The sequence below is a fragment of the Nothobranchius furzeri genome, chromosome 12 (genome assembly GCF_043380555.1).
Source record: "Nothobranchius furzeri strain GRZ-AD chromosome 12, NfurGRZ-RIMD1, whole genome shotgun sequence".
NCBI classification, from domain to species: domain Eukaryota; kingdom Metazoa; phylum Chordata; class Actinopteri; order Cyprinodontiformes; family Nothobranchiidae; genus Nothobranchius; species Nothobranchius furzeri.
Genome location: NC_091752.1, coordinates 28,887,850 through 28,911,484, shown reverse-complemented (window position 1 = coordinate 28,911,484; position 23,635 = coordinate 28,887,850). Strand labels below are relative to the sequence as shown.

The following is a 23,635-nucleotide window of genomic DNA, read 5'->3' as shown; positions in this document are numbered from 1 at the left end:
CCAAAGGGAGTTAGAAGCTAGGCTGCCTCAGCTCTGTGTGGAGACTGGCTAGTTGTAGGGTAGAGAGGTCATGTGATCCAGTCAGTGTGTGTTTACTAGTGTTGGGTTGTGTTCATTATGATAAACTAGTTTGTGAAGGCTGTACCAACTCCAGCCTGTCTGGACATCGAGTCTACGGGTTTCCAGATAAGAGAAACAACGCCTCTATCTCCGTGCCTGAGGGCGTTTCTGCAGCTGAAAGATGGACTTCTGTAGCTCACATCGGTCAGTACCGGGACAGAGAGGTCCGCGCTGGGCTTCGGAGACCTGTGGTGGGGTTTAAAAAATGAAATGCGGATTTCTGGAGCTCAGATCACCATCAGAACCAGGTCAGAACCAACCACCAGAAGAGATGCGCGGCTCAGCAGGCCAGTTGGGTTCCGGGTCGGAACCGGATCAGAACCGCCGCCCGGACAACCAGGAGAGGATCATGTGCAGCTTTTAAAAATACCAACTGGACTTGCTTGCTGGTGTTTGGGTCGGATCCAGCTCACAGAAGCCCGCATGAGCTCCAGAACCGGAAGCACTCCGTCTCTCTAAAGCACTAAACTACGTTAGGTGAACGGATATTAACGAGTATGAGACCGCTGACAGACGCTCATTAGTATTATATTATATTAACTGACCAATACTATTTTAATTGTCTGGTACACGATAGTAATCTTTTCAATATTGTGATGTTAGCGCACGAGTTTAAGCTAATATGGTTAACTCACCAGACACCTTCTGCTCCCCCCCCCCCCCCCCCCCCCCCTAATCTCTGCTTTGGCCAATGATTTCTCCCTCTGGTTTGTCTCTGCCCTCTGGGGCGTGCAGCAAACTCATAACTTTATGGTTTTGGTCAATCAGAAGTAGAGCCGCTGCATGCATCGACAGGGGTGGACCGTTAAAGCGCCCGAGCGCCATTGGCGCTAAATTTTCTCGTCGGGCGGTAAATACTTGACGACTTACCGCCCGGGTGGCGCCCAAGCTTTATTTGTCATTTACACACCGGCTTTCGCCTACATCATGGCCCCGCCCTGTAGGAAGCTGCCGTTTTCGTTTCGCGCGCGTGAACCTGCGCGCCTCTAGCCACCTACTGCACTTGTACGATTCGTGCACGTACTGCACGATTATTTATAGTCACGTGAACTATAAGTCACTATTAAAGACGAAGTGGAACCACGCTAGAAACACACAAGCACGCAGGAAGATCGCGCCACCACTGGGATTGGATTTCTTGATGAAATCTCCGGCAAAACGCTTTAAAACTGGTGAGGAGAAGCGAGACAGTTCGAAACGGTATGAAGCAGAGAAGCGTGTGCGTAGGTGGAACGATTCTTGGCGGTTTAAAGAAGACGGGAGGCACAGAGAATGGCCGTGTTCGAGTTGAGCAGCGCCTCGCCTGGAAAACAGACGGAAGCAGCAGGGGGAGTGGCTGAAAGCCGGCGTTTACGCCGGGGACACACCGGCCGCGGAAGCGCCCGAAGCGAATCGCTCACGAAGTCCGGCCGCTGCTCGCCGCTCCTCAGTTCAGATCAGACGCGCCCCATTCGAGGCGCGCCTCGGCTCCGCTGTGGTTTTTCTTTTAACTACCTGGTGTCCTCAATTTCCTCTACATGTGTGTGTGTGTGTGTGTGTGTGTGTGTGTGTGTGTGTGTGAGTGTGAGTGAGTGAGTGAGTGAGTGAGTGAGTGAGTGAGTGAGTGAGTGAGTGAGTGAGTGAGTGAGAGGAGAGAGAGAGGAGAGAGAGAGAGACTATGGTGTGAACCAGTTGTTTCTGCCAGTTGAATCTCTTGGATTTCCCTACATGTGTAGCTCGGGGGTGACGATGGATGAAGATATCGCGTTAGCATACTTGTTCAATTTTCAATTTTAATTCTGGTGCCTGTTAACAGCTGAAACCCATCCTCACGTGCTTGTGGATGTCATATACTGTATATGGAGACATGACTGTAATAATAAGTAAAGGTTAGCAGCTGTAGCTTCAGTGTGCTCATAGGAAACGTGACAAAAGAACACAAAACACATTCCTCTTTATGGCCTATATTGTTGTCATCATCAACGTAACATGATTTACAGAATACATGTGACCAACTAACATTTAATGTTCTACCACCGGATGTTTGGATCAAAATATGAACCAATCAGATCTTTGATCAGGTGAGAGCCAGGTGTTTCCCATCATCCTCTAGGTTTTGCAGCCAAGGGAGAGCAACTGCAGCGCCTTGCTCCAAAATCTGCGGCCGCCTTGATCTCACAAGGTTATCGTTGCCTACGTATGCATGACGTCAGAGCAAGTCGGCGTCAATTCGGACACAAATCTAACCGGCATGCACTGCTCGCCGATCACCGCTGGTCTAATCTGCGCAGAACTGGCTCATCTCGAACACAGCCAAAGGCTCGAGTACAGCAAAGTGGAGTTGGTGATGTACTGCGTTGTATGCTGGAAGTATGCGACGACAAAATTGTTTTTTGTTGAGGGAACAAAAAAATTCAAACTTGAATACGTTATTATGTTTGTGAATGTGTACAAAATAAAGGTTTATTACATTTAAAATGGTTCAGTTGTTATTTTGACTCGTTTTGGCAGCTGACCAGCGGGGCCGGTAGATTCTTGGCGGGGCCGGTAAATATTCAGAGTTACCGGCCCGGCTGGCCGGTTGGTTTTGAAGTTAATGTCCACCCCTGATCGATCACCAGTAGAATTGATTACTGTAATGCCCTGCTTTCTGGTCTTCCCAAAAAGAGTACCTCAGGTTTACAACTCCTACAAAATTCAGCAGCTCGTGTCCTGACTAAGACCAGGAGGCAGGAGCACATTACACCACTCTTAAACAAGCTGCATTGGCTTCTTGTATGTTTCAGGATTGATTTAAAGGTTCTTTTAATGGTTTTTAAATGTCTTAATGGTCTTGGGCCTTCTTATCTCTCAGAACTGCTTCATAAATACGAGCCTTCACGGTCCCTGCGCTCCTCTGGCAGCCATCTCCTCGTCATTCCAAAAGTCAGGACACACTCCCAAGGCGAGGCATCCTTCCAGCTTCATGGCCCTCGCCTCTGGAACAGTCTGCCAGAGGACCTCAGGGCCGTAGAGTGTTCTTGTTTTTAAGGCCAGGCTCAAGACTCACCTTTTTAGTATAGCTTTTAAGTGATTTTGATCTATTTTAGCCAGTTTTTACCTTTTTATTTATTTATTTTAACATATATTTTATCAGTGTTTTATTACTTACTACTCTTAATTAAATAACACACATTTTCTTACATTTTATTTTAACTTGTAATAATTATTAATTGTAACCAGTCTTAAAACTTTGTTGTCCAATATTTTACAAATTATATGTTTCTACTTGGTCATCTTTTATCACTGTGCTTTATTTAGATTTTTATTTATCAGTTGTTTATGTTTAATTTGTTTCTTAACTGTTATCTTAGTCTCATTAGTAAACTAGTGTTTCCTCTGTGGGGGCCGGCTGGGGTGCTTCCCATGTTTACTCTTGCCAAGGCTATTGCTGCCAATCTTGGTGCCCCCGGTGCAGTTGTCTCCTTTGATGGCGTTTTCGTCTTCTTTGTATCTACTACATCTGCACTCAGCCAGCTGCCCTTCCTCTATTACATGTGTGCGTGTGCGTGCGTGATTTTGCATCTGCATGGGATGGGACTGAGGGTGGGAGAAGGGAGGAACAAAGGGGATCTCTTATGTGAATCTGTGTGGGAGGGGTGGGAAACTGACTACTGTCTGGTTGTTTTTGATATTGTAAAGCGCTTTGAGCTGCATTTGCATGAAAAGCGCTTCATAAATAAATTTTGATTGATAGATTGATTGATTAGAATCAATATTTTTCTCTGGATTAAGCTAACAGGACTCCCTCAGCTGACGTCACTTCATTTGGCAAAACAAAAATAAAATAAAATAAAAACTCTCAAATAAATGAATCTAAAAGCCTAAATAATTCATGTATGTGTTAAAAAACTTTTAAAACTAGTTTCTATTATATTTCTCTAAACCAGGGGTTTCCAATCCTGGTCCCGGAGGGCCGGTACCCAGCAGGTTTTGTGGTTTTTCTGCTCCAACACACTTGATTAACTGGTTGAATCACCTGTGCAGCAGCTCATCAGGTATAGACCCTGTTAATCACCTGCTGATTGAAATCAGGTGTGTTGAAGCAGAATTAAAACATGCTGGATACCGGCCCTCGAGGACCAGGATCGGGCACCCCTGGTCTAAACATTGGTTCATGGGAGTCTCTAACCTGCAATTTGCTCTTTAACCCCGACAGGACCAATGCGTGCGACTTGGTGACCATAGCAACGCTTGGCTCAGGGTGCTACGTGACTGAAGGAACGTAGCAGAGCGCACTTCCGCTTCTCGGTTTCACTTTCGCTGGAGGACGCTGGATGCACGTAGGTTTTGTCTTTTAAAGCGGCGTCTTTCACCACTACTAACTAATTTCCATAAATAGTGAACATATTCTCGTTCGTGTCATGAATGAGTCCCATTCTACCCAGAGATTAATCCATCAAAAATGTATTTTTGTTCTAAAAATTATACTTTTAACATCCAAAATTCACCCGATCAGGCTGCTTCTGCATCACTTGTGCCACTTTATCAAGGTTATAAAAACGAAGTGTTATGTTTAGCCAACTCCACTGTTATCTAGAATAACCAAAAGCTGCAGGTTATTCTCAGTATGTGAAGACGTGATCATTAAAAGCACTGCAGAGATGGTGCTGCTGCAAAACGTGTTCCGGTTTAAATTGCGGCTACACAAACGGTTTTATGACCTTTAAAGCAGCACACCCTACCCACAGTATCAGAAAGAGCTGTTTGTGATCATGTTTATGCAACAAAACACCATCCTAAATAATACAATAATTAATACATTTACTGTAAGCACCACAGTTAAGAGTATGCACATAAAACAATGGCCAAATGCAGCTAAATCCTCACGTTTTCTGGCTTTCTTTTAAAAATAAATGCAGATAAACGGTAGAAATTTATTTTCACGTGTGTTCCTGATCCGTGTAAACTCCTGAACGTGTGTGGATTCAGCAGGTGCTAACCATTTCTAGATTAAATTAGTAACTGAATTATACGTAATCTAGATTTTCACCAAGTTTTGCAATTTTAAGTGTACGTAGGAAACTACTACGGGAAGTGAGTTGTTATATTTTCTAATATTCATTATGTCTAATGCTAGTTTTTTTGCTTTTAATTTATACAGCTTACAAATTCATTGTATAAACTCAGCTGTGCGTCACAATGCGCACAGTAAGGGCTGTAATGGCGGTTTTATATATGATATTAAACGTTTAATCGCCTATGAATAGCCTCTGTGAACAAGTTATAACAAGCTAACTCTGTCGCTGTGTTACCTCGTTGTCTATGAGCTTCTGTGCCATTGGGTCTGTGTGAGAAAGCCTGGGAATGGGCTTCGTGGTGAAGGAGTAGGTTCGGAGCTGGGAGTTATCCCAGCCCCGGTCCTGAGCTCCAGAGAAAGCCGCTCCGCCGTCGCTTGTCGTGGCATCAGCCTCAACAACGGTCGCCGCTGCCATGGTTGTGGTCGGCGGTCCTCCTCACAATGAAACAACCAGTCTTCTATCCTGCGGCGGAACTATCACACAAACCTTCCCATTTGAGTTTCTGAGCTATTAAACACCAAGCGAAGAGAACCTCCCGCACAGTTGTTTACACGCCGCGCTGACAGACAGAAACCAAATGGACGCAAAAGCTAAAACAAGGAGATAAACGTCTGCGCAATTTCAGGACTAGAATATTACAGCGACCCCTAGCGTTCCGGAAAACTACATGCACCAAAGTAAATGTGTGTGCATGCTCCTGCTGTCGTAGTTTATTCTAACCACAAGAGGATGCTGTTGTACCGGTTTTTCTCACCGTTCTAACTGCTTTACACCACATTTATCAGGTAAATTGTTATTCAAGGATAATGATATCATTGTTTATGTGACACACACACACACACAGCAAGCATTTTTAATGGAAACAAATTTTCTTCTATTCATCTGTCTGTAAAAAAAAAATAAAACATAAAAAAACGAATCCCGGCAGCTCTGTAAAAAAACAAAAATATTGACATTTCACTGAACCAGAAATGAAATATTAGGTGAAAATTTGAAGTACCTGTATTTACCAGACTACAAGTGACTTGACGGATATTTTTACAACAACAGGAGTTTTTGGAAATCATAAAATAACTGTTTAAATGAGGCACAACATCAATTGAAACCTTAAACATACTACAAATTAATCATAAATAATAATAAATAATAATAGCACGTCAAACTTGTATAGCGCTTTTTAGGACACTCAAAGACGCGTTCATGCACTCTCACATTCACACACTGCTGGTGATGGTAAGCTGCTTTGTAGCCACAGCCGCCCTGGGGCAGTCTGACAGAGGCGAGGCTGCCAAATGTTAATATATATTTTATTAATATATATTATTTATTAATATAAATGTTTAACATTACTAACCTGTTCTTCTGTTGTTGTTTTGTTTGTTTGGTCTGATAATTGGTGATTCACATGACTTATTTCAGTATATTTTTTGTCTCCGTGGACATTCACCACCTCTTTTTTTGGTTGCGGATGTGTCTTTTTCTGATTCCAAACAGCTTTTTAATTTGTTTTTCTTCTCGTTGTGGTCTTTTGCTTATTTAGGGAGGTTTTCTTTTTGGTGATTTAGTATCACATTTTGTTGTTTTTTGTCTCATTTAGACTCCTCTTCACACCTTTAGCCACATAAGGCTCATGTTCCCCTCCTGCCTCTTTGTTTTTCTATCTCCTTTATAAGATTTATTTTCTCAGTCTCAGTGTGGGATATTAACTAGAAAATAATCATTTCTGGGTTTCTGAGGGAAATTTTGTCTACTCATTCTAGTGACAAAGAGTAACATTACTGTTAATTCATAATATGTGATGCAACTTATCTTTTCTTCATCTTTGACCCCACTGTTTGTCTTTTTCTGTGTGAAGGTGTGATAAAAAGCTTTGAAATCCTGAGCCAATATTTAACCGTGGTCATCATAGCCCCAGCATTACTGTATTGATCCCTGGGCGTTCATTATTCATGTGACGGCAGAAAGTAGCTCAGTGGTCTGATTAGAGCCTTGATTTAAAAACAAGAGGGGTTTTGATCATCTATTCTTTGCCATTTTGATCTTCTGCGTTTTCAAACCGGCCGCATTTCCCGCTGTGTGAAGATTTCTGCGGCACTTTCGGCTCCCTGACAGGTTCCCATGCCCAGCTGTTTCCTGTGCAGATCAGTGAGCTGACCTGAGCCGACCTGATCCTCCTGATGCCTCCTCCCCCTCACCTGACTCCCCCTTTCTTTGCACAGGCCAGTGCAACCAGGAGTTTTGAGCCTCCGTAGTGTCTCAGTCATGCTATTAAACACGTCTGATCTCTGCTGTTGTCAAAAATGCCTCTATGTGAGCCACTGGTATGAACAAATATTTCATATGAACTACTTTTAATAGTTTTGATGACAATTTGACAAACGGTAAAACACATTTTAGTGTCAGTTTGACTGGATTTTGTCACTGAGAGCACGGGATTACTGCAGCGTTTATCTGTACTCATCTGCGATGGCTTTCTTTCACATCCATGCTGACCCTCGCCCCTCAAGGTGTTGTGGGTCCAAAACCCTTAAGTCATAAATCCTATTAGTCAAGGATTCTGTGAAGCATTATAAGTCCTTTTCCCAACTTTAATTGTTTGAAGTATCACTATAGGTACCTGATATGTCTAAGTCTCATTGATGATGTGATATGGAGCTCAGTCCTAACAAATTATCATTCATTGCAACAATTACAAAAACACAAACTCGGCTTGTAGTATATGCTGCTTACAAAAAATTTACAATAAGTGGTTAAAATTGATTTGAGCGCTGATCTGCTGTGCCACCTCTCCTCCCGTCACCCCGCTCTCACGTGCCATCACAGATTAGAAATGGCAAAGCTAGCCTGAGACACGGAAGTTTAGGCCCCAAGGTTAGAGGTCGTGTCACTCTCTGCGTGGGGGTAAATTGTGTGTTTGAGTCGTGATTGGTGTTATGCGCTGCTTCACATGTCCGTTTGCTTCCTCCAGCTTGCTTCTCTTTTTCTTTTTTTTTTTTGGCGATTGAGAGAAAGTACGATCAAACAAACAAACAGGAACTGATGGATACATGTTTGCAATAATTGTCTCAAACTGTGTTAGCTGTGTTTAAAGGTGTGGTTGACTGACAAACAGTGATGCCAGTAACGCGTTCATTTCTTGGTAATGACTAATCTAACACATTATGATTTCCAAACTAGTAATCAAAGTACAGTTACTTGTCCAAGCCATACTGCATTATTTCATCCTTTACTCTGAATTTTTTATGCTTCGGTAAATCCTGTGTGAAGGAAATTGAACATGGCAGAGGAGGAGCCAACATCAGCTTTGCATAATGTATTTGACCAATCAACACGCACTTTCCTTGCACACGAGAAGAAGTGTGTCGCTTCACTAAACAATAGAACGGCACTGCATTGCCATTTGTTGGAATATAATTCTTACTTGTGGTGCAAAACTAAAACCAACAAAACAAGCACAGTCATATTACTGAATTAACGACTAAAAACATCAAACACAACCCTGCAATAAACCCCCAACAAAACGCACAATAAAGAACATAAAACTGGAAAGCTGGCTACCCTTAATGCACTCTGGAGCTGCATGCAGCTCTTTCATCCATCTGATGTGGCTCTCTGCTTGTAAAATAATTAATGAATATTTAATTAAAATATATTTTATTTTACTGCCTTCATTTTTATCTGTATGCCAGCTCTAAATGTAAAGATGATCTGCGTAAACCTGAACAGGTCCAACGGGTGACAGGTCACCTGCTTGTGCGTAATCAGATGTTAGGAGCTTTCTGAGCTGAAGAGGATGTGAGATTCTGGGCATCTCCTCAGACAGGCTCATGTTGGAGACAGGAAAAAGCGCTATTCAGCCAAAATTTCATAATCAGGGAACAATGATGAGTCTCTCTGAGAGACAGGATTTGGGAAACACTCGCTTCAGTGAGAGGAATCTTTCCGCATGGCTCTGGTACTGCAACGCGCTCCAAGCCACCGATCTACACATCTTCAGCTCGCAGTCAGCACCTTACGTGTGCGCTGACAGCGAGCTGCGTGGAGTTCAGTGTCCAGCTCAGATGTTCTGATGGGAATCTTTTCTTGATTGATGTAGCTACCTCCTCGATGTGCATAATGATAAAAAATATCCGAGCATCTGCAGCCAGAGCCGGATTAACACAAAGGCAAAGTAGGCATGTGCCTAGGGCCTGATTGGCTGGATGGGGCCCAGACAGAGGGACAAAATTAAAAAAAAATTAATTAAAAATAAAATGTACAACTGTCCTATGACAGAATTTGTAGATAGGACTCCTATCTACAATTTATTTCAGTATTTATTAATTTACTAAAAATAGTGACAATGTTTATCTTAACCTAGACTGTTACCTCCTCCTTGAACTGTCACCTTATCATGGTGGAGGAGTTTGAGTGCCCTAATGATCCTAGGAGCTATGTTGTCTGGGGCACTTTGTGCCCCTGGTAGGGTCTCCCATGACAAATTGGTCTTAGGTGAAGGGTGAGACAAAGAACGGTTCACAGGATCTTTCATGGAGGTAAAGTCAAAGAGTCGGAGTACCTGGCCCGGAGGGTTACCGGTGTCCTACCCTGGAGCCAGGCCTGGGGTTGGGGCCCGTGAGCGAGCGCCTGGTGGACGGTCTTTCGCCCATGGGGCCCGGCCGAGCCCAGCCCGAACCGGATACTTGGGCTCATCCAACTGTGGAGGAGGCGCAGGAGGAACATGAAGGGTCCGGTGCAATGTGGAACTGGTGGCAGACCAAGGCGGGAGCCTTGGCGGTCCGATCCCCAGACAAGAAAACTAGTTTTTGGGACATGGAACGTCACCTCGCTGGTGGGGAAGGAGCAGGAGCTTGTGGCAGAGGTTGAGCGGTACCGGCTAGATATAGTCGGACTCACCTCGACACATTGCATTGGCTCTGGAACCCAAGTCCTTGAGAGGGGTTGGACACTCTCCTTTGCTGGAGTTGCTCCGGGTGAGAGGCAGAGGGCTGGGGTTGGCTTTTTGTTAGCCCCAAGACTCTCTGCCTGTGTGTTGGGGTTTACCCTGGGGGACAAGAGGGTAGCTTCCCTGTGCTTTCGGGTCGGGGAACGGGTCCTGACTGTTGTTTGCGCTTATGGGCCAAATATCAGTTCAGAGTACCCACCCTTTTTGGAGTCCCTGGGACGAGTGCTAGATAGTGCTCCATCAGGGGACTCCATTGTCCTGCTGGGAGACTTCAATGCTCACGTGGGCAATGACAGCATGACCTGGAGGGGTGTGATTGGGAGGAACGGCCCACCTAATCTGAACTCGAGCAGTGATCTGAACTCGAGTGGTGTTTCATTATTGGACTTCTGTGCAAGCCGCAGTTTGGCCATACTGAGCATCATGTTCGAACATAAGGATGCCCATCAGTACACTTGGTACCAGCGCAGCCTAGGTCGCAGGTCGATGATAGACTTTGTAGTCGTATCATCTGACCTGTGGCCGTATGTTTTGGACACCCGAGTGAAGAGAGGAGCGTAGCTGTCAACTGATCACCACCTGGTGGTGAGTTGGATCAGATGGCAGGGGAAGATGCTGCGTAGACCTGGCAGACCCAAACGCATAGTGAGGGTCTGCTGGGAATGCCTGGCAGAAGAACCTGTCAAGACGGTCTTCAACTCCCACCTCCGGGAGAGCTTTGACCGCATCCTGAGAGCAGTGTGGGACATTGACTCCGAGTGGGCCTTGTTCCACTCTGCGATTGTTGAGGTGGCTGTTGCTAGCTGTGGTCACAAGGTGGCTGGTGCCAGTCGTGGTGGAAACCCCCGTACCCACTGGTGGACACCAGAGGTTCGGGGAGCCGTCAGGCTGAAGAAGGAGGCCTACAGGGCGTGGCTGGTCTGTGGGTCTCTGGAGGCAGCAGACAGGTACCGGATAGCCAAGCGGGGTGCAGCAGTGGCAGTTGCCGAGGCAAAATCTCGGGCGTGGGAGGAGTTTGCTGAGGCCATGGAGAAAGACTATCGATTGGCTCCAAAGAGGTTCTGGCAAACTGTCCGGCGCCTCAGGAGAGGGAGGCAGCAACTCGCTCACATGTTTACAGTGGGGATGGGGAGCTGCTGACGTCAACTGGGGCTATAGTCGGACGGTGGAAGGAATACTTTGAGGAGCTCCTCACTCCCACATACGCGCATTCCGAGGAGGAAGCAGAGCCGGGAGACCTGGGGATGGACTGTCCAATCTTGGGGGCAGAAGTTGCTGAGGTAGTCAAACAACTACACAGCGGCGGAGCACTGGGTCGGATGAGATTTGTCCTGGGTATCTCAAGGCTATGGATGTTGTAGGGCTGTCGTGGTTGACACGTCTCTGCAACATTCATGATTCATCAGGGGCAGTTCCTGTGGAGTGGCAGACCGGGGTGGTGGTCCCCTTTTTTAAGAAGGGTGACCTGAGGGTGTGTTCCAACTATAGGGGGATCACACTCCTCAGCCTCCCTGGAAAGGTCTACTCCAAGGTACTGGAGAGGAGGGTCCGATCGATAGTTGAATCTCAGATTGAGGAGGAGCAATGCGGTTTTCGTCCTGGCCGTGAAACTGTGGACCAGCTCTATACCCTTGCAAGGGTGATGGAGGGGCATGGGAGTTTGCCCAACCAATCCACATGTGTTTTGTGGATTTGGAGAAGGCTTATGACCATGTCCCCAGGGGCACCCTGTGGGGGACGCTCCAGGAGTATGGGGTGGGTGGCTTTCTGTTAAGGGCCATTCAGTCCCTTTACCAGAGGAGCGTCAGTTTGGTCCGCATAGTTGGTAGTAAGTCTGACCTGTTCCCGGTGAGGGTTGGACTCCGCCAGGGCTGCCCTTTGTAACCAGTTCTGTTCATTACCTTTATGGACAGAATTTCTAGGTGCAGCCGTGGTGTGGAGTGTGTCGAGTTTGGTGGCAGGAGAATCTCGTCTCTGCTTTTTGCGGATGATGTGGTCCTCCTCGCTTCATCCAGCTCTGACCTTCAGCTCTTGCTGGGTAGGTTCGTGGCTGAGTGTGAAGCAGCTGGGATGAGGATCAGCACCTCCAAATCTGAGACCATGGTTCTCGACCGGAAAAGGGTGGCTTGCCAACTCCGTGTCGCGGGAGAGGTCCTACCTCAAGTGGAGGAGTTTAATTATCTTAGGGTCTTGTTCACGAGTGAGGGTAGGAGGGATTGGGAGACAGTTATGAACCTGCTCGAGTCAGCAGAGCCAGAGGCCGGGGCCAAGCCAGACCCGCAGCAGACACGGCCCGAAAACGCGGTGGAAGATGCTGTAGCGCCAACGCCATCAACATTAAAGCCGTCACAGAAGGACAAACTGGAAGAACAGCAGCCAGCCAGAAGTGAGCCCAATATTTACAGCAGGAGCCTATAGACCCAGAAAGGGTATTAACAAGCTACCCATTTGATCCTGCAAAGTGGTACCAAACATGACAGGATGCGTGAGTACTTTGCACTAAACCATCCCTCTCAAAATATTGGATATTCCTCTGCATCACAGAGGAAATATGGAGACAGAAACCGAAGCTTAACTAAGTGTGACAGTGTGAGCATCCTGTCACAGTGTCCCGATTGATCAAGTGCCCTGGCCACTTGGCCAAGGGAATGTCCCTTTGGCTGACTGGTTAGCGCACGTGACTCTCACCTGGTAGTCTGGGGATTGAATCCTGCCCGGGCCCTCGTTTCTCCACCTTGCCACACAAGGAACATTTCTTTAGACATGTTTCTGCTGTGACTGAGGCCTGTGATGCTGGAAGGCTGAAGATTATCCCGGAGTGGAGCATGCTAAATGGTTTCCTTGGTAAGTGTTGCTGGTTTTATTAATTATTTTTCAAATAATTTTATTAATGTTCAAATAGCATAACAAACAATAAGTTCACACTCAGAAAATTCACACCGAATTTCTGATTCAGCAGAGGCAAAAACAGCCTGAATGAGCATAAAGCAAGATCAAAACTTAAGATAATGTTTTCATTTTATTAAAATACTTTCTTTTAAGATTATAGATTGTATTAAATTTATACTGTAATAACTTAGGCTGCATGTTTACAGTTTGTTTTTGCACCTTTAAACATGCTTCAGTCCATTCAAATTCATCTATTTATTCTCAAATGTCTTTCCAATATCATGTGATTAATTTGTCAACATTTATAAATGTTGTAAGCTATTGTATTTTGCAGAAAATCTTTTAAATTAAATGTGTTGATTAAATGTAAACAGAGCAAATAAGATAAACATATTTGCTCTGTTTACATAGTTTAATGACGCCTAGTGGTTATGTACTGGTACTACTGCCTTAACAAAGACACTCCCAATGGATAAGATGAGGATAATTTATTAGCATTTAATACAGCTGTGTAATGACATAAATTATTAATATTGAAAAATAGTCTGACAGAATGTTTTACATACAACACATGACTTATTTTGGCATACAAACAACCAATTTGTAACCAAAGACTAGGCTATGTATAAAGTGAACAAACTTTTATTAGTAACTTTGGTAAGTTTCAGATTTCAATTCATTAAATAACATCGATTGGGGGGGGGGCGGCAAAAATGTGTGCTGTGTGCTGGCTCTGTGTGTTTTATTTTTTATGAATACTATTTATTTTAAGTGAGGTCAAGAAAGACTGTTTTTATTTTATTTTATACAAACATGCATTATGTCAGGCAATAGGTTATAAGTTCAGCTTAAAATGTCAGGAGATACGTTGTTGACATTAATGTTAAAAAGCATTTGCAATAAAGTGAGTGTTGGCAAAACAGGTTGTAGTTTTCATGTTGAGGCAGTGGAGTGTTTTTGGTAGATGCTAAAAGTAACTAATAAAGTAACTCATAATCTAACTTAGTTACTTTTTAAATGAATGAATCAGTAAAGTAACTAGGTTACTTTTGGAAGGAGTAATCAGTAGTCAGTAATCTGATTACTATTTCAAGGTAACTGTGGCAACACTGCTGACAAAACCACTTTCAAATGTTTTTTTCTGATTGTGATCTGTCACCTTTTCTTGCAGGCTGAACATGAAAAACAGTTTCCTACTCCTATCTCCTGCATCAGCTTCTGACAGAAAATATACGGTGAAAATCTAGGATTTGAAAATACTTACAGATCTACGTCACACTGTGAATTAGCATTTATGGACTCGCCCATCTTGACTCACGAGCAGATGTTTTAGCTAATTTAAGCTAACGTTAGAATTAGCAACTACACCACACCTCAGAACTCCTCCAGGCTTGTTATATGTGGAGCTAAAACATCAGCATTGCAAGTCAGTGGTAGAGTCACGTTGCTGTTATCCATTCTGGGGCGAGATGTCCAGATATCAGGAAATAAGACTCCAAAACCTGCTGTCTGAAGCTCAGCTATGATCTGGGCAACTTTTAGGTCAGAGAAATGGTGCACTGGTATATTTATTCTCACTTAGAACGACTTACTGGAGACCAATGCAAATGTATTTATAAACTGAGTCAACCACTCCTTTAAAGAATGGCTCAAAATGCAACAAGAAAATATGCTAAATGATTTTAAAACATCATCCGACACACGTGACAGCAAAACAAACAAATCTTCTTTTGGATGTCTATGAAAACTTTGAACTCACTTTAGAGTCTGTTTCTGCACGGGGAAGTCTGCATTACTTGCATGTATATGCAACATTTTCAAGGCCGAAGCTTCAGTGTTTCTATTGAACCTGAAATCTAGCACCTGACATTAGGTCTCCAGGTTAAGCACAGTATTATCTTTAAACGCTGCCTGCTAGAGCGATCCTTTCTTTTATCCTCGCTGCTGATGCGCAACTGATCTTCACCGAAATGGTGGAGGACTTCAGAAATGTGCCAGTCTGCTCAACTTTACTGCAATCAACTTTTTTCATGTCTGGTTCCCCCTCCACACACACACACACACACACACACACACACACACACACACACACACACACACACACACGCACACACACACACGCACACACACACACACACACACACACACACACACACACACACACACACACACTCACACACACACACACACACACACACACACACTCACACTCACACTCACACTCACACTCACACTCTCTCACACACACACACACACACACACACACACACACACACACACACACACACACACACACGCAACACCACCACCACAAATGAATGGAGTGCAAGCGTTTCATTTGTGAAGCAGGAATAGGACCTCAAAATTCCGATGAAGCTTTGACAGCTCTGATCCATTAGTTTTATTTTATCTTTGAAGGTTTTCAGTGAACATTTTCTTGACACAAACATTTGGAGACGTTCCACAGAGTTTCGGTATGCTTGGTTCTTTGTTGAGCAACAAGATTGGTGCCTGCAATGGCCGAGCAACCCAGCCGGCCCGCAGAGGTCATCAGACGAGACAGGAGTTCCAATTATGATCATTATTTGGTAAATAAGATGTCAACAAGGTGTTTCCTTGACACTTTACTGAGTAAAAGGAGGAAGGTGCAGAAATGAACGCCCCCTTCTCAATGGGACCTCTAATCTCCTCTTTCATGTCTCTTCTCATCTGAAGGGCTTCGGCTTTGGCTGCCATGTGCTGGTCTGCTTGGGCTGGCACTCCTTCCTCGCAGGTGGCACGAGTACCCTGGCAAGCATGTGTTTATAAAACTCATTTGTCTGGGCACAATACTTGAACTAACTTCTTTTGAGCGAACAGTGTGAATCTGTGCAAAGCCTTTTCCCAAAGTTCTTTAGAAGGCGACGGCCCATTGAGAGGAGAGAAGAAGGGATTACCTCCTTCGACAGTGGTGCGTTTCCGAGAGAGCTGATTAGCTCTGCATTCATTGTTAAATCGAGCAAAGGAAGGCCCTAGAGGAGTGAAAGGATCCAAATAGGTGGGCCCGGAGAGAAAACAGCCACAGGAAGCCTTGCACAAGCAGCCCAAAGTTTTCCCAACATTTCTGCTCCCTCCTCTTTCCTAAGGAGGTGCGGCGTGAAAAAGGAGATTAGCATACAAAATTAGAGGCAGAATGATTTTTTTAGGGGCGACCTACCTCATGCCCTCCACCCCCACGGCCCTGCTCTGTCTGGACAAAGTTAATTAAACTAGAATTAAACAGTGAAGAAACTTCCAAGCGCTCAGCGAGGATTACCACGATGAAGGGGAGAACAGGAGGAATTTGTTGAGACATAATTGAGAAAGGCGTGATGGAAGGAGAGTTCGCTAGAAAGCTTTCTTTTCTTTTCGGTTTGCCAATGAGTGTCCCCAACCCCAATGGTGGCAACGCGAGGAGTAAAGTTGTGTTTACTTCGAACCACAAGGCATTGATGCCACAAAACGTATGCAAACGAAGGATGAGTACTTTCTTCAGCCTGAAACTATGCACAATTAAAGGATTTATTATTCTTTCATTACATCAGAATAGAAAAAGGACCCAAAAAGGCAACTAACAATAAAGCAAAACTAGAAAACGATGTGCAATAAATTAACAATGTACAGTACAAAGTGCTTCGTTTTATGTACAATTAAATACATCAAGAGGGCAAATGTCAGGATGAGACAGAGGACGGGAGAGCAAACCGTGCTCCGAAATATCAACACTTGTCACAGTAAAATCAATTCACATCTTAAAAAGTTGAACAAAACTACAAAAATGTCCGTGTGTATGAATACAACCAAGTGGGTGTTAAGGAAAGAAATGTGTGTCATTTTGTGTTTTACAGATCAACCATCAAACCGCCACTTTCCCCCCAAGGTTTGTGTTAAAAGTGAGAATAAATAACTTACAGGGTGAAGGATTTTAAAAAAATCAGAGAAAAGCGATATTAATGCTATGTGGCTTTTTTTAAAAATGTAAAAAATATAAAAATATATCTTAAATACATTTAGACTAACCCAAAAACAAAAAACTCTACAAAATACCAACATCACCTTTATTATTTTTTCTATTATGTGACACTGTGGTCATTAATCTTTGATTAAAAAAAGGACAGGTTGGTCTGAAATGTAAAGTTTTTGTCCAGAACACATGCCATCTGCAGTCTGGATCAGCTGCAGTGATGTGATGAAGTCACAAACATGCTCAGTGCTTCTTCAGTCTAAGGCTCTTTCGACGAATTGTGGCGCTCTCATTCCTCCCTCTCTGACTTCCCTTCTTCACACAAAAGTACTTGGTCACCGTCTTCCTGCACTGCTCACACTTCACGGCGCAGCACCAGTGGAATTTGCAGTTGCAGCTTGACACCATCTCAGCTTTGCGCTCCTCCACAACGAGCCCGCATTCTCCACAAAGTCTCTTGCAGCTCCGTTTCTCCCATTTGCTCAGGTTCTTGCCTTTCTTTAGGCACTCGCGGCCCTCAGTGCCCGGCAAGCCCAGTGTGCGATTTTCCAGGCAGTAATCGGGAGAGTCCTCAAGATGGACCAGCTCCTTGCGGGAGATGGAGCTGAAGGTCTCTGTGATGGCTCCACGATTGGCTGCACTGTTCCCCGCTCCTCGTAGAAGATCTACTTTCAGAGCCCTGTGGTACTTTTCCTTCAGGTAGTTCCCCACCTCTCTGAACTCTGGCAGCTGCAGCCAGCAGGTCTGCGTGGTGCAACTTCCCGAAACACCGTGACACTTGCATGTCCTCTGCATGGTCCCCTTCACAGCCTGCAACCACCAAAAGGGAAAACTTGTTTTAAGACACTAAAGCTTAAATTTACTTCAGGTTTGAAATATTAATGCAGTTTGAATTTTAAAGTAAACAGTTTTTAACACTTTAAGTTATTGCTTTCAAACTGGTTTCAGTGGTTCTTGAGCCATAAACTTGAGCAACTTCACTTTGGACAGTACTGTAGCCCTCTGCTGAGCAGAAGCTGAACTTAACAGTTTTATGGTTCAAGTATGAACCATCGACATATATACACGGAATGAACACTAGTGGGAGGTCTCTATCTGCTTTAGAGCAACAGCTGTGCCAGTAGCTCATATACACGCTAGCAGTTCGCATTTTCAGTTCACTGACTGTCAATCAAAACCACAAGAAGTTTTCCTTGTTGGCATCACAGTGGAGCCTGAAAGTAAAAGTACAACAGTAATGTTTTTGGAGTGGATTATTTGAAAGAAAAAGGGAGGCTATGAAATCATGGACTGATAAGTAATAATATTTTTTGTCCAAAGGAGTGGATCTTTTTACTTTGTGGCTTATTTAGTATAATTTGGCTCATGTTTGCGTCAACTTGTTATTAGCACTAGCAACAGCAGGGTTGTTTACAACAGTTGTAATTCTGCTTTCAACCAGTAGAGGGAGAAGCGGAAAAGGAAGTGTAACTTTAAAGGTGCAAAGTGTAGGAATAAAGTAAGAATGAAATTGTGTGGTCAAGTTTGGGTACTGCAGTCCATTATTTTTTTTTTTTCCTCGTGTCCTGTCTGGCGGTAAAGTAATCAGAATTGATGTCTGAGAGCCGAAGACTAGCCTTACAGTTTTACTTTCACAGGTGGAGCGGTATATCTTCAGTTATATTGTCTCGCCTGATCCCAAATTTTTTTTTAGAAATATTTTCGGTTGTTTTACATCTAAATGCACATTGAGACAAAAATTAAAGCGAAAGGGGTTAGAGGAAAGGACAAGGTGGGGGAAGAGTAAAAGGTTCAGAAAATTAAAAAATAAGGATAAAGAAGAATCTGCTTCTAGACCTGCAGAAAAAGGAGAAAAAAAGGGTACACCCAAAAATACAACAAAACCAAAATATCACCTCGCCAACCGTATTAGGATATATAACAGTACATTTTTTGCTGAAAAGTAATAATTCATAGTGCATTTAGTACCAACCACAGCTTTAGGTTTTGTGTCAAAATGCCCAAGTCCTTACTTGTGAGAGCACCACGTGAGCACCTGTGTGCGTACACACGCTTGTGTAGGTTTTCTAAACAAAACTGGATTATTTCACTACCATTCTAGATGACAAGCAAAGACAACTCGTACACAGTATGCTGATGAGATAAATACATTTCACTGTAAGGTCTGGAACATACTTGCTGTAAAACTTTGCATTGATGCAGGCAAAAGGTTGATACAGGAAAAAGATTGGGTTTGTGGGTACAACCAAAACAAACGTGGCATCAATAAAATAACTCATGAACAATTTTTTTTGAGATAACAACAGAAAAAAAGACAGCAGCGGTATGGTAGATGGTGTGAAAGACCTCTAAACCAGAGACGGAGTCAACATGGTGAGTGTGTCTCGCTCGTGTTGTCAACCCCACCTACTGGTTACTTGATATTGCAGTGTTCAGATGCGTCTCATTCATTTTGGGGGACGCACACAAATCAACGTAAGGAACACGTGGCAGCCATTTTAAACAAGCGTTTGTGTCGTTAAACAGCAAGTATATCATAGCCCTTACATTGAGTTATTAATAACTAGCTTGAGATTTTTTTACAACATTTTTTTTCAAGTTCATTGTTAACAATGTTAGCTCAACGCTAGCGCCCTCTTCACCTAACATTAGAGTAAAACAAAAAGAGCCGTGGCTTCTAGGCGTACAAGAAATAACTTCCGGGCTGCTTCTTTACTGGCAAACCTTTCTGAAGCTCTTCGCTGGTGAAGAACAAATGTCAACGCAGCAGTGCTTGCCCACGCAACCCTGCAGGCTTACAGACTGTAAATAAAGACTACGTCCCCCTTTAGCCATTTTATAAGGAAAACAACTGACAACCCCTCAGACAGCCGAAAAGAAAATCTGTTTCAATGTAACCTTCTTTGCAGCATGACTGACACGTTAGACAATCATTATTCCACTGTAAAATTCTTACATGGTGCAGCTTTAAATGAAAAAAATTGCACCATCTACGATTGTGTGCAAAGAGTGCATACAATGTCTGCAAAATCTCTTTTGTCTGTTGATTGATGTGTTGCCAAATTAACTCATTGTGTTATTAAAGTTGTCTAGTTGAGTAAAAGAAGAGATGAATACACTCAAAAGAAAGCGGCGTCAAGGTCCATAGCTACGTTTCTTTGTTGTCCATGGTGTCTCCTGACTTTACTCGACACAAAACAGCTGTCGTTTGAAAAGGGGTGTTTTCTTTCTGTGAGAGAGGGACAAACTGCTAAGGTGAGAATGAACCAAAGTTTCACATCAAGGCTTGTAGTCCCCCCACCAACAATACACTGAAGTATTTATTTAGCATGTTCATTATCAACATGTTTTCATGTGAGTGAGGACCCAATGGAGAATCCCATTGAGTCAAAAAATGAAAAAAAAAGAAGTTTTTCTCTCTTTCTATCCTCATTTTTTTCTGTTACAATGATGCTCCAGGTGCCATGGGGATCCCAGGGCCCAACGGGGGGGAGCAAAGGCACCATAAACAAAGAACACTTCAGCTGCACGCCTGTGGTCCCCCCAGACTCCCCCAGGGCCAAACAAAGACCAACATAAATGTGGAATCCTTATTGCAAGAATAAAACTAAACACTTATTTTAAGAAAGCGGAATAATACGGAAAGCTGTGCAGTGTCTGGCTCTGCAGGATCTCTAATTAAGCTTGCACCAGTGATCCCAGGATTCCTAAGTTGAAGTATTGTCATAAGGCGCATTCAGCACTTGTAAATAGGCCCTTCTGGTACGCCGAACACACTGTTATCACTGGGGACAAGTGGCACCTCGTTTATAGAGACGTGAAAGGGATACTTGGGTGGCACACTCAGGGTTATTCTGAGCAGGAAAAAATAATTCAAAGGATGTTTTACACTCAGCAATCAGTTGGAGAGACATAGGGGTTTAAAAAAATGCAACACACTTCAACCTCTTTTTCAAATCAAGTCTTTGACATTGTTTAGTGTACAAGATGTTATACTACAAACTCATTTCCCGTTTCAGAGTGGACGAGGTAAATCAGGGGCCAGCTACTGCACCTTTCGCCCAGCTTCGTTATTATGGAGATTCATGGCTGCCCGAGCATCCTGCCCAGTCTCCAAGGCATCAACGAACTGTTTGGAGATGGCCTCGCTGAAGCCAACATTATCACTGCAGCCACCCCACAGCCAGCCGTAGCCGCCTAGGAGGACAAACGAAACTAGAGTTCTACACAAAATCACATCAAAACGTTTGCAGGATGCAGACGGGTGTTGTTTTCTGACCTCGTTGTCCGTTTCTGCTGTCGTCGCAGCCACAGTTGTCAAAGTCTCCCAGGCTGCAGTTCCTGGTTAAGGTGTACATGACCCCGGCAGAGCTGATGGCATGGACGAACGCTGCCTCTCGGTTCGCTGTCAGCAAAATAACTTGTTAGCAACTTTGTCTCATTACTTACATTTTTATTTTAACAAACATTAAAACAAGTTGCTGATTTGTAATAAAAACTGAAGATTTGGTTTTAATCTTTAGCTATGATTCATAGTTTTGTGAGACGTATTGGTTCTGTAAGAAATGGGATGTTGACTTTACCTAACCAAGTTATGTCAACTGGTTCCACTAAACCCAGTTACTTAAACGTAAAAGCATACAATTGTATAGGTGAAGTTAAAAGTAGATGTATGTTGCTCGTTCAATGTCAGCAACAAGGTTTGGTGTAACCAGTTGACATAACTTGGTAAAGTAAATTTAACACATCATTTCTTACAGTGTAAATATCATAAAACGTTGTAAAAATAAGCCTTTATTAGTCAGTTTTCTATGTTGTGTTTAACACAAGTATTTATATTAGAGTCAACACTTATTTGACTCTTTGTAACGTTTAATTTGCCACCAGATGGAGATTCTGGCCGATTTTGTGAAGTGTGTTTATACCCATCCAAAACGCACACTTCCTGTGCAGAAATGTTGCTTTGAGATTTGTTCTCTGGAAACTTACCGCTACGCAGACTGCTGTGTGTGGTCAGCTGCAGAGCTCTCTCCGGGCAGTTCCAGCGGTCCCATGCAAACTGGTATTTGCATTCCTCGATGCCACTCTGAGCTCCTGCTGCTACGCTGCTTGAGTAAATGAGGTACGCCTGCAGCCACAGAGATAGATAGTGTTATGTAGACTCGTGTAAAAGTGCTCAGCGATCTCACATTTTGCGGTAAGCTGGTTTTAAGGAAACGGTCATAATAAACCCATTAGTAAAATGTTTCAAGAGGGTTAATTTGATGTTTTTTTTTCTCCAAATCACAAGACGAGGCTACATTTAATAAAGGATTTAAATATATAGGGAAATATTTAATCAAATCTGGACTTTTAACAAGTGATTTAAACAACAAATGAAAAATTAAATAAAATTCCATTTATTTAAATGTTTGTTTTCCACTTTTTTACAGTAAAAATTAAGGATAAATGATAATTTCTTTGAGATTTGATGATTTTAACACACAATTTAAACTCCATCAGCAACACTGAATCTTTTTGTTTTCTCAGACCGGTGCACTCCGTCCTGCTGCTCCGCTGCTTGTTCAGACTGCATGAATGATAATATAACTAATATGTCTCAAGTGGCCTTCAGGGAGATGGAGTACCACCTCTTTCACTGGGGTCTGGCTCACTAATGATGACCACCCACTACAGCGTAGCCTGTCCTTGCCTCTTCACACATTCAACCCTTCGGACACACAGAGCCTCTGAAGGAGGTCAAGTGTACCGAGGGGGTGGAAGAAATCACAAAAGGCCAAGAATATCACTGATATTGTGTCTTTTGTTACACACAGACAGGTAGAAGAGCAGAGGTAAAACAACACAAGGGCAGTGGTTTCTATCCCTCTTTCTTTTGAGGGGAGAAACAGAGAAGATCAAAAGAAAGTTGGCTTACCTTGGGTCCAGTCATCAGGAAATTATTCACTGACCTGGAAAAGGAGACAGCTTATTCACTCGGTGTCCACCTCAAATTCCTCTGCCAACATCTCTCATTAGTGTGCTTTGGGACATGTGAGACACTAGTCTGCTGCAGGTCTGGGTGAATGCTTTAAATCAAGGCCCGTTTGGGGGTTTATGGTTTTACCACGGTCAAATTCATAAAAATGTCCAAATATTTTAAGTAAATTGCTCCACTTACTCCCTAACAAGATGGTTTTAGAAACTTGTGTTGTAATAAATGTAGTTTTGATCATATTCAGACTTTTGTTTTGAAAAAAAAAAAACTCAAGGAAATTTGCACAAACCTGACAAGCCACACAAAATGCAAATAATCACTGAAAATTGGGTAAATTATTCATTTATATGATTGTTATAAAAATATTCCAACAAATGCAAGTGAAATTAATTAAATAAATTCAGGAATATTTTCCATTTTCAGTAAAGTAAATGGGAATTCCAACTGGATTAAATAATATTTATTGTAAACGAAACTCACCAACTGCAGCACGATCTCATGTGAGTCATGAGAATAAAAACGTAATAGAAAACTTCCCAGTGGATGAACATCCTGGCAGGTGAGGACTCGTCCAAAGCCTGTAGGCGGCACAAGGATGGAGAGGAGAGTGCGCTACCAGCACATGGTCCTTCACTATCAGGACTCGAGGAGGGGGCTCTGAAATGGAGCTGCTCTCGTCCCAA

General features: G+C 43.3%; 2 protein-coding genes and 1 long non-coding RNA gene across 4 annotated transcripts in view; 1 reads left to right on the top strand and 2 right to left on the bottom strand.

The window, feature by feature from the left end:
- hif1an (hypoxia inducible factor 1 subunit alpha inhibitor) overlaps positions 1–5,782 on the bottom strand; it is a 16,964-nt gene extending 11,182 nt beyond the window's left edge. For both annotated transcript variants that reach the window (XM_070541990.1, XM_070541991.1), the window contains exon 1: positions 5,394–5,782. In XM_070541990.1, coding sequence (XP_070398091.1) covers positions 5,394–5,573 — 180 coding nt within the window. In that variant the 5' untranslated portion in view covers positions 5,574–5,782. The remainder of the gene's footprint in view (positions 1–5,393) is intronic.
- On the top strand, positions 802–21,497 carry LOC139061979 (uncharacterized). The gene is made up of 3 exons (XR_011515591.1): positions 802–4,057; positions 4,225–4,421; positions 20,995–21,497. It is a non-coding gene; the product is annotated as an uncharacterized lncRNA (long non-coding RNA).
- Positions 17,219–23,635, bottom strand: wnt8b (wingless-type MMTV integration site family, member 8b). The gene is made up of 6 exons (XM_070541989.1): positions 23,433–23,635; positions 22,893–22,926; positions 21,965–22,103; positions 21,255–21,380; positions 21,030–21,172; positions 17,219–17,785 (listed from the first exon to the last, which is right to left on the bottom strand). Exons 1-6 carry the CDS (start codon positions 23,501–23,503, stop codon positions 17,219–17,221), a joined length of 1,080 nt encoding a protein of 359 aa, XP_070398090.1. The 5' UTR covers positions 23,504–23,635.

What these genes read in the sequence shown, in the direction of transcription:
- wnt8b (XM_070541989.1), bottom strand. Translation starts at nt 23,503, where the DNA reads ATGTTCATCCACTGGGAAGTTTTCTATTACGTTTTTATTCTCATGACT. An exon ending in CAGCAGAAACGGACAACGAG is followed by an intron (nt 21,173 to 21,254) that starts GTCAGAAAACAA and finishes TTGTCCTCCTAG; the next exon opens with GCGGCTACGGCTGGCTGTGG. An exon ending in ATAACGAAGCTGGGCGAAAG is followed by an intron (nt 17,786 to 21,029) that starts GTGCAGTAGCTG and finishes TGGTGGTTGCAG; the next exon opens with GCTGTGAAGGGGACCATGCA.